Below are 15737 nucleotides of genomic sequence, written 5' to 3' on the forward strand. Positions count from 1 at the left end.
TTTTTTTTTTGACACGGAGTCTCGCTGTGTCGCCCAGGCTGGAGTGCAGTGTCGCGATCTCGGCTCACTGCAAGCTCCGCCTCCCGGGTTCATGCCATTCTCCCACCTCAGCCTCCGAGTAGCTGGGACTACAGGCGCCCGCCACTGCGCCCAGCTAGTTTTTTTTTTTTTGTATTTTTAGTGGAGACGGGGTTTCACCATGTTAGCCAGGATGGTCTTGATCTCCTGACCTCGTGATCCACCGGCCTCGGCCTCCCAAAGTGCTGGGATTACAGGCTTGAGCCACCGCGCCCGGCCGGCAGTGAACATTCTTGTCTTGTTCCTGAATTCAGGGGGAAAGTGGGATACTCAGTATGGTGTCAGCTATAGTTTTTGTTTTGTTGTTGTTTGAGGATACCCTTTATCTGATTAAATAAATCACTTTTATCTTTTAATTCCAGTTTCCTCAATTTTGACCATGAAGGGATACTGAATTTTACCAAATGCTTTTCTACATCTGTGAGACCCCCTTATGGTTTTCCGGCTTTATTCCATTAAATTAATCTTGCATTTCTGGAATAAATCGTATTTGTCAAAATTTTCTTTTTAATACATTATTAGATTCAAGTCATTCATCTTTTGTTCAGGCTTACTTACTCCATTATTGTTCATTAGAAATAATGGCTTGCAATTTTCTTTTCTTGTAAGGTTCTTGTGCAGTTTTTGTATCCTGGTTATACAGCATGCTTGTAAGAAGACACCATAAGAAGTAGACTTTGTTTCTCTCATCTCTGAAGGAGTAATGTAAGATTGGCATTGTTTCTTCTTTATGTTTTTCAAGAAATATGTTCATCTTATCTAAGCTGTCAAGTGTACTAGCATAAGGTTATTAATAATGTTATCCTATGTTTTTAATGTTTCTACGATCTGTAGTGATTTCCCCTTTCATTCATTATATTGGCAATTTGTTTTTTTTTCTTTCTCACTCTCAATAGAGGTTTATTAATTTTACTTTTCAAAGAACCAACTTTTTCCCTCAAAAAAACCAAGACATTTTGTGTGTCTCTATCACACATCTGCTTTCTACTTCATTAGTTTTTATTTTTTCCTTCCTTCTACTTTTGTTGGGTTTAATTTGCTGTCACTTTTCTTCTACCTTCTTGAGATAGTGGCATAGATCACTGAATTTCACTCTTCTTTTTCTAATATATGCATTTATAGCTATAAATTTCCCCATGTGTACTTTTTGGGGCTTTTTTGTTTTTGAGACAAGGTATCACTTTGTCATACAGGCTGGAGTGCAGTAGTACCACATGGCTCACTGCAGCCTCAAACTCCTGGGCTCAAGTGATCATCCAGCTTCAGCCTCCTGAGTAGCAGGGACTACAGGCACATGCTACCACACCCAGTTATTAAAAAATTTTTTTTGGTAGAGGAGGAGTCCCGCCATATTGACCAGGATGGTCTCAAACTCCTGGCCTCAGGTGGTCCTCCTTCCTTGGCCTCCCAAAGTGTTGGGATTACAGGTGTGAGCCACTGCGCCCAGCTCATATGTACTGTTCTATCTGCATCCCACAAGTATTGCTATGTTATATTGTCATTACTGTTCAGTTCAAAATATTTTCTAGTTTACATTGTGATTTCTTTTCTGTCTCATGGTTCATCCAGTATTACACTACTTAATTTCCAAACATTTGGAGATTTTAAAAGTTACCCTCTGTTACTAATTTCTGGTTTAATTCCTCTGTGGTCAAAGAACATACTCTGTATGAGTTCCATCCTTTTTAACTTGACACTTGCTTTATGTCCCAGCATATGGTCTATTTCAGTAAATGTTTTATGTTTACTTGAAAAGACTATGCATCATACAGTTGTTGGCTATAGTTTCTACAAATGTAAATTAGCTCAAGTTGGTTAACAATGTGATTCAAGTTTTCTGTCTTTACTTATTTCTATTTTTTTATTCAATCAGTAGCTTGGAGGTATGATTAGAATCTCCAGCTATGCTTCTGAATTTGTCCCTTTCTCCCTTTAGATTTTTGCTTTATGTGTTTTGTAGATATATGAATGGATTCATACAAATGTAGAGATGCTATGACTTCTTTTTCAACTGCCCTTTTATCATTAAAAAGTTTGTCATTATCTTTAGGAATTCCTGTTGCCTTAAAGTCTACTTTGATATTAACATAGCCACATCAATTTCTCTTGGCTAGTGTTTGTAAGGTTTATCTGTTTCCAATTTTTCACTTTCAACTTTTTGTTTTTGGAGGCTTGTTGGGATCTCCTTATCAGCTTTATTTTAAAAATAATTCTCCAAGGTTTGGCTGAACTGATCTGGACATTTGCTGAAGGATGAATATCTTTTTTTTCTTTTTTTTTTTTTTTTGAGATGGAGTCTTGCTCTGTCACCCAGACTGGAGTGCAGTGGCCGGATCTCAGCTCACTGCAAGCTCCGCCTCCCGGGTTTACGCCATTCTCCTGCCTCAGCCTCCTGAGTAGCAGGGACTACAGGCGCCCGCCACTGCGCCCAGCTAGTTTTTTGTATTTTTTAGTAGAGACGGGGTTTCACCATGTTAGCCAGGATGGTCTCGATCTCCTGACCTCGTGATCCGCCCGTCTCGGCCTCCCAAAGTGCTGGGATTACAGGCTTGAGCCACCGCACCCGGGCTAAGGATGAACATCTTAAAATGTCAAACTTTTTGCATAGCAGCCCATAATTACAACGTTTGCACAAGTTTTATTCTGGGGAATGTAGGAGTAAGTAGGAGTGCCTTTCCTGTTCTTTTAAAGGAAGGTCTTGCAACTCCAAATATAATCATGGACCACATAAAGATGTTTTGGTCAACAACAGACTATATACGATGGTGGTCCCATAAGACTATAGCACGGTATTTTTACTATACTTTTTCTATACTCACGTATGTTTACACACACAAATACCACTGTGTTACAACTGCCTGCAGTATTCAGTACGGTGACATGCTGTACAGGTGTGTAGCCTAGGAGCAACAGGTTGTACCATACAGCCCAGGCGTGTAGTAGGCTGTACCATCTAGATTTGTGTGGGCACGCTCACACAACAGCAAAATCCCCCAGGGGCGCCATTTCTCAGAATGTATCCCCATCGTTAAGGGGTGCAAAACTGTACTGTCTTCACATGTTCTGGGGGCTTCTGGGTAAAAAGAGTCAAGAGTCCTTTACAAAAAAGAAAGTTGCTTGAGAGTGGAGAACTATCTTCTTGACCCCATATATACCTGGATCTAAAAACTACAGAATCTACAGACTGGCAAAGACTTTGGAGGTCTCATCTCATCCAAATCTCTACTTGATGATAGACTGTCTTTCCCAGAATCTTACCTCTCAGGCTGGCAATGTAATAGTTGCCATCTTTCAACAGTACGCTTGTAAGAAAGCTCATCCTTTAACTGCGTTAAAATCTTTTTCATTATAGCATCCATGCAATATTCCTAGTTCTGTTCTCCGGGGTCCACATTGAAAGTGAGATTTCTCTTCCACATGGCACCCTTCAGAGACTTGAAAACTGCGGTCATGCCCCCTTCAGTTTCTATCTTCTCCACGTAAACATCTCTTGTTACTCCTTTGATTGTTCCCCATATTATACCGCTTTCAGATCTTTCACCAGTTTGGATGCCCTTCTTCTTGTAGATTCCAGTTTGTTGTACTCAGATGTGGTACCAGCGTTCTGTGGGAAGAATGACCCATGCAGACCAGAGCAGGACAGTAGTCTCCCTTCTTCTGAACCTCTGCCTCCACAAATTCGCTCCACCTCTATTAATTTACTCTATTAATTTATTCCATCTCTATCAATTCACTCTACTACTAATTCAGCCTGAGAACTCACTAACATTTTTTGTTTTTGTTTTTTTGAGACACTCTTGCCCGGTCACCCAAGCTGGAATGCAGTGGTGCAATCACAGCTTACTGAAGCCTCAACTGCCTGTATTCAACAGAATCTCCCACCTGGCCTCCTGAGCAGCTGGGACTACAGGCATGCCCCACCAGGCCCAGCTAATTTTTATATATTTTTTTGTAGAGATGGGGTCTCACTATGTTGCCCAGGCTGGTCTTGAACTCCTGGGCTCAAGTGATTCACCTGCCTTGGCCTCTCAAAGTGTTGGGATTACAGACGTGAGCCACTGCAACAGCCACATTTTTTGGTGACCAAAACTCATTCTCAACTAAAAATCCTTTAGGTTTTTCACCCTGAATGTGAGGTTTAGGTTAGATGTTGGCTAATGGTACCACAACTTACTATATATTTTCCCCAGAACTGATTACCTGGTTTTATGTCCACCTATTCAGCAAAATGGTGATAATAATTCTTGTATCATTATCCTTACCGGGAGAAAGAAATAATAGACATGAAAAGTGCTCCATTAACCATAAAGAGCATTAAACATGTAAGGTATCCCTATTTAGTTATAAAAACCAGGAATCTTTGACTTTCTTAACATATCTGACCACTTTAAGGTGGTAGTCCACATGGGCTAAAACCAAATCTGTGAAAATCAGTCTTTCTACTGAGGTCCCTAAAAATTGTTATGGACCAGATTTCCTGCCATTTTCCCTAATGTCTTGGTTTACCAAGAATCTTTTTTCTATTCCTAGCTAAACATGCCCCATCCCTCAATCCTGTCTGACAGCCTGTCTCCTGAACATGCGATTCCAAGCGGGAGGCTGTGCTCCGAACTTCTCAATCAGACTCCAGGAGGCCTCTAAGAATCAACATAGCCCTCCAAATTTAAACAGGATACCACTTAAGACTGCTGTCAGTCCCTCCTGGGGTGGGGAAAAGGTCTCTTTCTCAACATGTGGTTTCCTCTGAAGGAGGCTGTGAGGTGCTGAGGTCCCTGAGAACAGGTGGTGTTTGGGTTTTGGGGAGCTCTCCCTTCCCATGCCCTTTCCAGTACACCATGCTGTCTTCCAACTATGCCCTGGAGGGCAACCAAGAGGCAGGAAGGGAATGGAAAACTTGTCATAATAAAAGTAATCACTTAGGGAACATCTACTATGATTCAGGAACCACCAGTAATGGACCTTGTGTCAAAGATATGGAGGATTGCCCTCACAAGCCCCAACCACCAGGTGTTCTAAAAACTTGAGATATTTTTGACACCATAATTGGGTCCAAAGGTTCTGTATATCCTGCAATGTGTGGCACAGTGTGTCACTAAAAGGCAGATCTAGAATTAGTGAATTGCTATTTTAGGAAGGCAGCTTCTATAAGGTTTCTAGAAAGACATTTATACCATTATACCATTAAGGCTCACCAACAAGGGAAGGGGATGCCTCTGGAGGTACCAAGATTTCAAGGTTAGAAAGACTACCTTTTTTCTTTTTTTTTGAGACGGAGTCTTGCTCTGTCGCCGGGCCTGGAGTGCAGTGGTGCGATCTCGGCTCACTGCAAGCTCCGTGTCCCAGGTTCATGCCATTCTCCTGTCTCAGCCTCCTGAGTAGCTGGGACTACAGGCGCCCGCCACTATGCCTAATTTTTTTGTATTTTTTAGTAGAGACGGGGTTTCACCATGTTATCCAGGTTGGTCTCGATCTCCTGACCTTGTGATCTGCCCGTCTCGGCCTCTCAGAGCGAGACTCTGTCTCAAAAAACAAATAAAATAAAAGTGCTGGGATTACAGGCGTGAGCCACTGCGCCTGGCGACAAAGACTACCTTTTATCAGGGGTCCTGGGGTAGGGATGTCTCTGTTAGCCATGAGCATCTGAAACTTAATAGGGCTATTTTGGTTAAAGCAAAAACCCAATTAACAGGCAACACATTAAAACAGAACCCAGAGTTTCTGTTCTCTCTCTTCTGATTGCTGATTTTTTCCAAGATAGCAGCTAACCTCCCGCTCAACTTAGCTGAAGCTTGACCCACTAAGACTGCCACAAGATGCTGTTTATATAGAGTTTTTCACAAATGCTATAATTACAGATCTATTAACTTCACTGCTATAAATGCCCTTGTCAATCTCTAAGAAGAGAGTCAGAGGGAGAGCACCGAACTAACCAAAGTCACTGTTAGTTAAACCTGTGGTTAAACAGGTTAAACAGCCTGTTTCTCCACATCCCTATTTTAGGCCATGTCACATCAGACTCTTTTGCCATTAACTACGTGTGTATGACTATTTACGACACAGGTGGACATGACTGTTCTCTCGTATTTATGTAGGTGTTTACCAGGTACACTCACAAACTATCTTATCTGATCTGCCTAGGTTGAACTATCAGGGAGAGAAATGACCCCAGGTTCTCCCAATCATCTTGATACTCTTTCTAAAGTAAGACTTAGAAGGTTGATGAACCCCAAATCTTAATAGCCACCTTACATGTGAGTAAGATGAACACATTTTTGCAATACTACTTTTTCAAAGCTTTCCCACATCTATTATTTATTTTAATCTGACAATAACACAGTGAAATAGGGAGGGTATGGATTTCTGTCTCCATGTAACATAGGTAAAAAGTGAAATCCAGAAAACAATTTGCTTAAGGTGTCATACCTTGAAGTATGAGGCTATGGAGTCATAATCTGAGCCCAGGTCCTCTGATTCCAAATATTGACCTTTCTCTTCTGACCTCTTAATGATATGTGTGTGTAAGGGGTGGGGTGGTGAGGAGGTGGTGCGCAGGCTCACGGGTATAATCTGTAATTCTAGCACTGACCTGCTGATCCTGCAGCTTGACTCCAACGACTCTGAAGGTGTTGCTGGCAGTGTTGTGGTAGATGTTGATCCGGCTGAATCCCTGCTGGCCAGGTTTGATTGGTACCCATTTCTTACTGGTGTCATCGTAGACCATCACGGAAGCCCGGGCTTGGCAGATACTCTGTTCACTGCGGAGCAAGAAAAAACTGATGTCAGCCTCAGCTACAGGGGATGGAAGTTGACTTTGCCCTTTTCTGAAATAGAAGCCATTTGCTACTTGACATAAAGAAACTTTCCAATTGCCAGAACTTCCAACTGTCTATAGAAGAACTGTCTGGTGAGGTGATGAGTTTACATTCTCTAAGGAGCTTGCAGAATGGAGAGAAGGTTCTGTGCCAAAACTTTCAATAGCTTGGAAGACTCACAGCTTTGTTTTCAGGGGAGAAGTTGCTTGAATAAGAAAGGAATTACAATTATAATTTGCCAACTGTGCACAACATTCCATGTACTGTATTATATAAGAGAATGTGGCCAGGCACAGTAGCTCACGTCTGTAATCCCAACACTTTGGGAGGCTGAGGCGGGCAGATCACTTGAGGTCAGGAGTTCGAGACCAGCCTGACCAACATGGTGAGATGCCCCCCGCCTCATCTCTACTAAAAATACAAAAATTAGCTAGACATGGTGGCACATGCCTGTAATCCCAGCTACTCAGGAGGCTGAGGCACAAGAATTGCTTGAACCCAGGAGATGGAGGTTGCAGTGAGCCAAGATTGCGCCACTGCGCTCCAGCCTGGGCGACAGAGCAAGACTCTGTCTCAAAAAACAAAACAAAACAAATAAAATAAAATAAAATAAAATGAAAAAGAGAGAGAAAAAACGCATTAAAGCACCTAGGCTTCACAACTTAAGAAGCAGCTATTTATTACCTCCATTCTCCATTTTTTAGATGAGAAAAAAGTGGCTCAGAGACTTGCAAAGATGTATATGAGTTCACACAGGTATTCAGTGATTAAACTGGGGATTTCCAACCACTTCTGTCTGATTCTAGAGCATATGACATAGATAATATTCTTTGCAACATCCAACAAAATGCTTCATTTATGGCATTATACTAGGGTAGCATCAGATAGGCTACATAGGCAATGAAATATTTAGGTGATCTAAAGAAAAATGCGGCCGGGCGCGGTGGCTGACGCCTGTAATCCCAGCACTCTTGGAGGCCGAGGTGGGTGGATCACGAGGTTAGGAGATCGAGACCATTCTGGCTAACACGGTGAAAGCCCGTCTCTACTAAAAATACAAAAAATTAGCCGGGTGTGATGGCGGACACCTGTAGTCCCAGCTACTCAAGAGGCTGAGGCAGGAGAATGGCATGAACCCGGGAGGTGGAGCTTGCAGTGAGCCGAGATCGTGCTACTGCACTCCAGCCTGGGTGACAGAGCGAGACTGTCACACACACACACACACAGAAATCTCATTTGTTCAAAATATGACAGAGAAGCAGGGAAGAAGTCCCTGGAAGGATAAAATGGCCATCACTAAAATTAACACACTAAAACTCCTGCCACGGTATTCGGAGGAAGTCTCTCAGAGCCCACTGGCTCTTCATAAGCCTACTAATCTTTAACATCTTCTCCAGCATATTAGAATTCCCAAATTTAAAAAAGCAATACTCCTTCATTCCTGTTTTTTTTTTTTTTTTTTTAAAGAGGGAATCTTGCTTCCTGAAGGTAGGCACACTGGCCACAATGAGGAGTGGTCATCAGCACGCCAGGCTGCGTAAAGACAACGAGGGACTGGAAACAGTATTGTAATGCCCAACAATTTGGGAGCAATCATACAGAAGCAAAGTGTGTACAACAGTGGATTATTATAATGCTGAGACCAAGCAGTTGAGAAAAAGTTGTATTATGTTCACTTCCCCACACTTAAGAAGACAAGCAAACAAAGTATTTGATAAAGATCAAAGATCTGTACCCCCAGCCCTGTGGTTATGAGACGAAACAGAAAAAACAACAACAACAAAAAAAAAACTGTGGTTTTTATAGGATTAGTTCTCTGTGACTTGGAAACCTCAACTTGACCAGGATAGTCAGTTCCTCAGTGTTCCAGAGGGCTGAGCTTTCTCAGGGCCCAACTCCCCTACTTCTCGGAGACTGTGGATGATCCAGTATATGGATTATTATCATACTTTTTAACAATATTTTTGTGTACAGTGCCATATATAAGGCCTTCCCCTATATATTCCCTCAATTTCACTTTGAATGAACCCCATGCACATCCTACGGCGTGAGGGCCAGGGCCGGGCCTCGGGCCTGCTCTGAATGCCTGCACTGCTGGGTCTCCATCTTGCTGCTGACTACTTGGCTCTGTCTCTGGCATTTAGGAGCCTAGGGCACACTTGACCTCAGCTGTCCCAGCCTTGTGTTGAGGGTCCCAGGCACATCTGTGGACAGATGTATTCACAGTGAATGATAAGGGTTTTGGTCTGCAATTTGTGTTGCATCATTCTTCCCTGAAATTCATCATTCATTCCACAATATTTAAGAGGGTGGCAGTTACCATCTCTGTGTTTTGGGGCCTGAAACAACGTTATCTTTTAAGAGAATGTGCTTAGGTGAAGTTGCTCCTCCCCTAGTTAAGTCTTTGGGGCCCTGTCCTCAGGAAGTCTAGTAATTAGAGTAAACCAGCCGGGTATGGTGGCTCACACCTGTAATCACAGAACTTATAGGAGGTTGAGGCAGGAGGATCACTTGGGCCTAGAAGTTTGAGACGAGCCTGAGCAACACAGTGAGACCTTGTCTCTACAAAAATTAAAGCACATTATCCAGGTGTGGTAGTGTGCGCCTGCAGTCCTAGCTACTCGGAAGGCTGAGGCGGGAGGATCACTTGAGCCAGGTTGAGGCTGGAGTGACCTGTGATTGTGCCACCGCACTCTAGCCTGGGTGATAGTGTAAGAGTCTGTCTCAAAAAAATGATGATGATATTAAATAGCCGGGTGAGGTGGCTCACTCCTGTAATCCCAGCACTTTGGGAGGCTGAGGCGGGTGGATCACGAGGTCAGGAGATCGAGGCCATCCTGACTAACACGGTGAAACCCTGTCTCTATTAAAAATACAAGAAATTAGCCGGGTGTGGTGGCAGGCTCCTGTAGTCCCAGCTACTCGGGAGGCTGAGGCAGGAGAAGGGCGTGAACCTGGGAGGCAGAGCTTGCAGTGAGCTGAGATCGCGCCACTGCACTCCAGCCTGGGCGACAGCGTGAGACTCCGTTTCAAAAAATAAAAAAAAAAAAGTGTAAACTGTACCCAGAACCGATAGACGTTGGGTCAAATCATAGTTCTATCCCAACGTAAATGAGCCATAAATCGAGTGACGGGCTAAACTCTGGCACTTACTGCTTCTGGTACACTGAGTTGCAAACTGTGACAGTAGACAAGTAGGTGTGCGTTTTGGATGCTGTCTCAGGAGCTAGGAGAGATCCTGAGATGCAGCATGGTCTTGGTTAATAAAACATGGGTTTTATTAAATCAGAGGGATCTGAGTTGGAGCCCAGCTCTACCACTTGCTAGAAGGTGACCACAGAGCCCCTGGGATGATTCTGGGGGAGCACTCTGGGAAGGTGCTGTGTGAGGGGCAATGCTTTCTAGAGTCCCTGTGTGGCAGCCACAGAAACGTGCCTCTCAGTCACCCTGCAAGAGAACCTGCTATGGGAGCAGAGCTGGTGCACAGAGGCCATGCTGCTCCCAGGCTGCTTCCAGCCACTGACTGAACATGGCAGGGGGACTAGTGCCAGCCCATTCCTGCCCAACACAGGACCCTTCTGTGGGGGAAGCCTTGGTTTGGGGACGTTCTATCAGCCTGGCCCAAATGTTCTCCGCACTGTGATGTGGTCTGAGACGCTTCTAGTCCATCCTTTCTGGCCTTTCTCCTTTCGCAGACTTTTGACCTGTGTCAGAACCTGGCACAGAGCAGGTGCCTAATAAATCTCGCTAAATAATCTCAGAGCTGAAAAGAACTATAGACACGAATCCACTTTTATGTCCAATGAAGCTGCCCTGACAAGTCCACACCGAGCTTTGGGGGATGGAAAACTTAACTTACTACTCTCCAAAGCAACCTGTTGGTTGTAATTGGTTTTAATTTAGACAGTCCCTCCTTGTTCTGAGTGACATGCAACTCGCTGCTCTCCAGAGTCACACAGGGTGCTCTGCAGAGCCTGAGACAACCCACCAGATAGCTGAAGGAAGAGCGCTTCCCTCCATCAGCCACACGACAAGCGACCAGTCCCCTCGCCATCCCAGTAACTAACCAGTCTGGGTCCTAAAACTGGGCCAGTATTTCCGGTTTCGTCTGACCAGTAGATGCTAGTGGGTCAAAAAACATCAATGAAAGAGAGATAGGTAGAACAGTACCTGCCCTCAGCGAGCTCCCAGCTAGTTAGGCAGTCAGACGAGTAATTATAAACCTTATGCAGCCCGGAGGGATGCGATGGAGCGGGGGACAGGGGAGGCTTTCTTCTTTTAAATTTTTATTTATTTATTTATTTATTGATACAGAGGCTCACTCCATTGCCCAGGCTGGAGTCCAGTGGTGCAATCCTGGCGCACTGCAACCTCCGCCTCCCAGGTTCAAGCAATTCTTGTGCTTCAGCCTGCCATGAAGCTGGGACTACAGGCATGTACCACCACGCCTGGCTAATTTTTTAAATTTTAGTAGAGACAAGGTTTTACCATGTTGCCCAGGCTGGTCTTGAACTCCTGGCCTCAAGCAATCTGCCTGCCTCAGACTCCCAAAGTGCTGGGATTACAGGCGTGAGCCACTGCGCCAGGCCTGGGGAGGCTTTCTGAAGAAAACGCTGTGTGGGTTTTAAGATGAAGACTTTCAACCCCTACATGAATTCAGGAAGGGGATGTGGGGTTTTAGGTAGAGGAGACGGGCAGCCGAGCAGAGGCAGGGAGGCAAGAACCGCATCGCATATAGAGAACCGCGAGCACTAGGTGGGGGTGAAGCGTACCGGGGTATCACACACCTTTTAGGGGAGTTACAGAGATGGCATAAATAAAGCACTGTGCTTGCTACTAGATGCCTGAACACCAATAACCATTTCTTCACCTGGATAAATACTCAAACTCTGTAACATACACATCCTCCCTAGGCATCATAAATTTAATTTGTCCAAATCATCTATCTCTTGAGGAAATTTATTATTATCATTATTATTACTGTAGAGATGGGGTTTTGCTATGTTGCCCAGACTGATCTTAAACTCCTGGGCTCAAGTGATCCTCCCACTTGGTCTCTTTGGTCTCTCAAAGTGCTGGGACTACTGGCATGAGCCACTGTGCCCAGCTACGAGGAAATGTGATAGGCAAATGTTTTCTTAAATTATTTATTGAATAACTGAATGGATGAGCTATTTTTTAAAACACATACATACGAAATTTCATTTACTAAATGGTTCCCATGAGGTCTTCACGTCTCACAGACTTCTTTCATATGATCAAAACAATCTGTTGATTAGTTGGGGAGTAAAATCAGTCAAAATACACTGGTTTGTTCTGTATGGTGTTAAATTAACAGATTGGTGGACTTCTTTCCCCCCTGGGATCTAGCAGGCATCTCTGAGCTGTAGGTGTAACTAGAATTTATCTCTTGGGGGAAGGCTCTTTTCAAGCAAGCAGTCCAATTCCCCTGTCATTTTGGGCCTTTGTACATGTACTTGTGGGGCCCATATAATTTGTGCCTGTAATTTCTCTCCATGCGTCATGTGAGACCTAAACTTTTTTTTTTTTTTTTTAATTATACTTTAAGTTCTAGGGTACATGTGCACAACGTGCAGGTTTGTTACACGTGTATACATGTGCCATGTTGGTGTGCTGCACCCATTAACTCGTCATTTACATTAGACATATCTCCTAGTGAGACCTAAACTCTTATACGAGAACCACCATGTGACTCTAGGCCTCAGCTTCCTCATCTGTACAAGGTGAGTCTGACCTCAGAGCTCCCTCAGACAAGCGCTGAGTACTCGCTGAGCTCTGCCCATGAGTTCAGCATGGGGCAGGGCATGGCAGGGAAGATGGGAAAAGCCATAATCTTTGTTGTGTCGCTGGTTCAGCAGTTAATTTTTTTAGACCATACATCAAGCTTGTCCAACCTGTGGGCCGCATGCAGCCCAGGAAAGCTTTGAATGCAGCCCCACACAAATTTGTAAACTTTCTTAAAACACTATGAGATTTTTTTTAAAAAGCTCATCAGCTATTGTTAATGTTAGTGTATTTTATGTGTGGCCCAAGACAATTCTTCCAATGTGGCCCAGGGAAGCCAAAACACTGGACACCCCTGCTATGTATCATAGACCACTTTTGAATGTCTGCTGAAATCTCTCACTGAAGAGAGAGAGAAAAAAAAGCAAAATACACCCCAAATTTCCTATATGTAACTCTGAAACCTAATCATAGACCTTCCAGGACTCGATGTAGGAAATCAGTAATGCATTTCAAGATAAAACTATTACACAGGCAGCTGGGTGTGATGGAACCTGCCTGTAGTCCCAGCTACTCAGGAGGATGCAGGAAAAATCTCGCAGCATGGCCCTCTGTAATGACAGCCTGAAGTCAATCTCAGGCTCTCACTCTCTAATCCTTCTGGAAAAGTCCAGGCTCTGTGCCCCCGGACTCTCACTCCCCCACTCCCTGTGTGGCTGGGAGCAAGGTTTCTGAATTCTCATGGGCTTACATAGACACGCCATCCTAGCCCTGTTATTTCCTTAAAGGACAGAGTGTAAATTCATAAAGTAAGGGCAAAAGGAAGGTCCACAGGATGGAACGGGGCTAACTATAAGAGGTTTGTCGGGAAATGCAAGTCCAGGGTTGAACCTGGAAAAAGCACAGGATGTAGACCTGTGCACAGAGAGGCTAGCTCCTGCAGCCCCATGCTTGCTTCTCCCTCTGCCAGAGCGCTTTTCAGTTTGTCCTGCCTCTCAGAATCTGCTGAGGTGTCTGCACCACCAGCCTGTGAGCTCCTTGAAGGCAGGAACTGTGTTATTTTCCCTTTGGTAAAGCCAGTCCCTGTATGCTGTAGACATGAATAATTGTTAAACAAATGACCCTGACTGTGGGAAAAACAGTGCATTTACGATTGTGTGCCCGTGGGAACATTCTACTCACAATCCTCTCCATTTATTCTCAGAGAAAGTGTAACTGCCAAGCAAAAGCATCCGTCACAGATTACCATCAGCCTTCTGTCTCATAACAGCCTGGGATGGGCGAGTCAGGAAACCACAGCTCTGCAGGTGGGCTCCTGTGCAAAGCAAGGCTCAGCCCTGTCTGCTGCCTCTAAAGGTGCAACTCAGCTCTGCCTGGGCCCAGGCCTGCAGAGAGAGACCCGCTCCTCCAGAGGGAGGCCTCTGGGAAGGCACAGGCTGCCCACTTCTGCTCCTCTGGAGTGTCAGCCTAGGAGCCACATTCCTCCTTCCTGGAAAGCAGGCGGCCAATGCCTTTCTCTCCCTGGGACTGGTACAGTGGTCTTGCTCAGCCTTAATGCTCGGACTTGGGAGCTCCCTTTGGACAGAACAACTCTTCATACTCTGTCTTGAGGGCCAATTTTCTCTTCCCAGTAGGACTGGGAACCAGCATTTGCCCATAACAGAAGAATTTCCTAGGAGGTAGGGCATTCGGCACTAAAACTGGGATAATCCAGGGCAAACCAGGGTGGATGAGCTGCCCTGCTGGGAATTCCTTTCTTATCTTTCACCACAGTAACCATCGCAAGGGTGGGCACCTAACAAGCACCCCCTCAGCTGATACCACTGGACCTCATTCCCTACTTCCCGCTGTTCCCCACCCAGTTCGTCCTGTCACTTGCTCTCTCCATTTCCTCACCCTGCCCCACCCCCACCCTGCCGTCACTCTGCAAGCCCCCACTGGAACCTGGCCCCTGGGCCTGAGAATACACTTAAATAAGCCCAGACAAGGTTACTGCCTTTCCACTTCCAGCTCCAATGCATGCTTTCCAGCTCTCGAGTCACTGGGCCTGTTAGTGAGTCAGGCACCGCTGACTACGTCCTCACTTCTGAGAACCTCTCCTCCTTAATTCCCAGTCTTCAAATTTTCCTGGCTTTCCATTTTGCTCTCTGTGATTCCTGTTCAGCCTCCTTCACAGGGTTCCTATTTATCTCTTATGTCAAGTGTTTTTAATCTGGGGTCCAGGGAAAGGCTTGAAGAGTCTAAGAAACCTCCAAAATTATCTGCAAAAGTGAGAGTACACGCTGCTTCTGGAAATGCATTTACCATGTTCTTAAATGGGTTTGCGCTCCAAAACAGATTTTAAAATCAATGTGAACTACATGGAATTTCTTATTTTACTCTATGCTCACGAGTCTCAAAACTGTATGCACGGCCGGGCGCGGTGGCTCCCACCTATAATCCCAGCACTTTGGGAGGCTGAGGCGGGCGGGTCACGAGGTCAGGAGATCGAGACCATCCTGGCTAAAAGCCATCTCTTAAAAATACAAAAAAAAAAAAAAATTAGCCGGGCGAGGTGGCGGGCACCTGTAGTCCCAGCTACTCAGGAGGCTGAGGCAGGAGAATGGCGTGAACCCGGGAGGCGGAGCTTGCAGTGAGCTGAGATCGTGCCACTGCACTCCAGCCTGGGCGATAGAGCGAGACTCCATCTCAAAACAACAACAACAAAATAAAACAAACAAACAAAAAACTGTATGCACTGTAAGAGTCAGGTGAGTGTTTATTAAAACATAAATCCCTAGGCCCCCATTTAGGAGATTCTGACGCAGTAAGTCTCAGGCGGGGCAGGGTCTCTATTGTAACACACATGCTTGCTGGTTCTAGGCAAATGGTCCATGAAGGAAACTTTGAGGACCTCTGGTTTTCACATCTCCTCACGGCCTCTGTCATCCATGCCAGGGTTTACACGATCACCAATACACTGATAAATCCCATGTAGATGACTCTCCAGTCCTGTCCTTTCTTCTAAGATATGGAGCCATATTTCCAACTGTTGGACATAACTTAGACACCTCACAATTCAACGTGCTCAACAGAGAAAGTATTCTTTCCACTGTTTCCCAT

The 15737-nt window shown here is 44.8% G+C and overlaps 1 protein-coding gene across 2 annotated transcripts in view; it reads right to left on the bottom strand.

Moving 5' to 3' along the window:
* EVL (Enah/Vasp-like) overlaps positions 1-15737 on the bottom strand; it is an 81652-nt gene that overhangs the window by 53221 nt on the left and 12694 nt on the right. For both annotated transcript variants that reach the window (XM_023205613.1, XM_023205612.1), the window contains exon 2: positions 6665-6833. In XM_023205613.1, coding sequence (XP_023061381.1) covers positions 6665-6833 — 169 coding nt within the window. The remainder of the gene's footprint in view (positions 1-6664; positions 6834-15737) is intronic.

The sequence above is a fragment of the Piliocolobus tephrosceles genome, chromosome 6 (assembly GCF_002776525.5).
Source record: "Piliocolobus tephrosceles isolate RC106 chromosome 6, ASM277652v3, whole genome shotgun sequence".
In the NCBI taxonomy this organism is placed as follows: Eukaryota; Metazoa; Chordata; class Mammalia; order Primates; family Cercopithecidae; genus Piliocolobus; species Piliocolobus tephrosceles.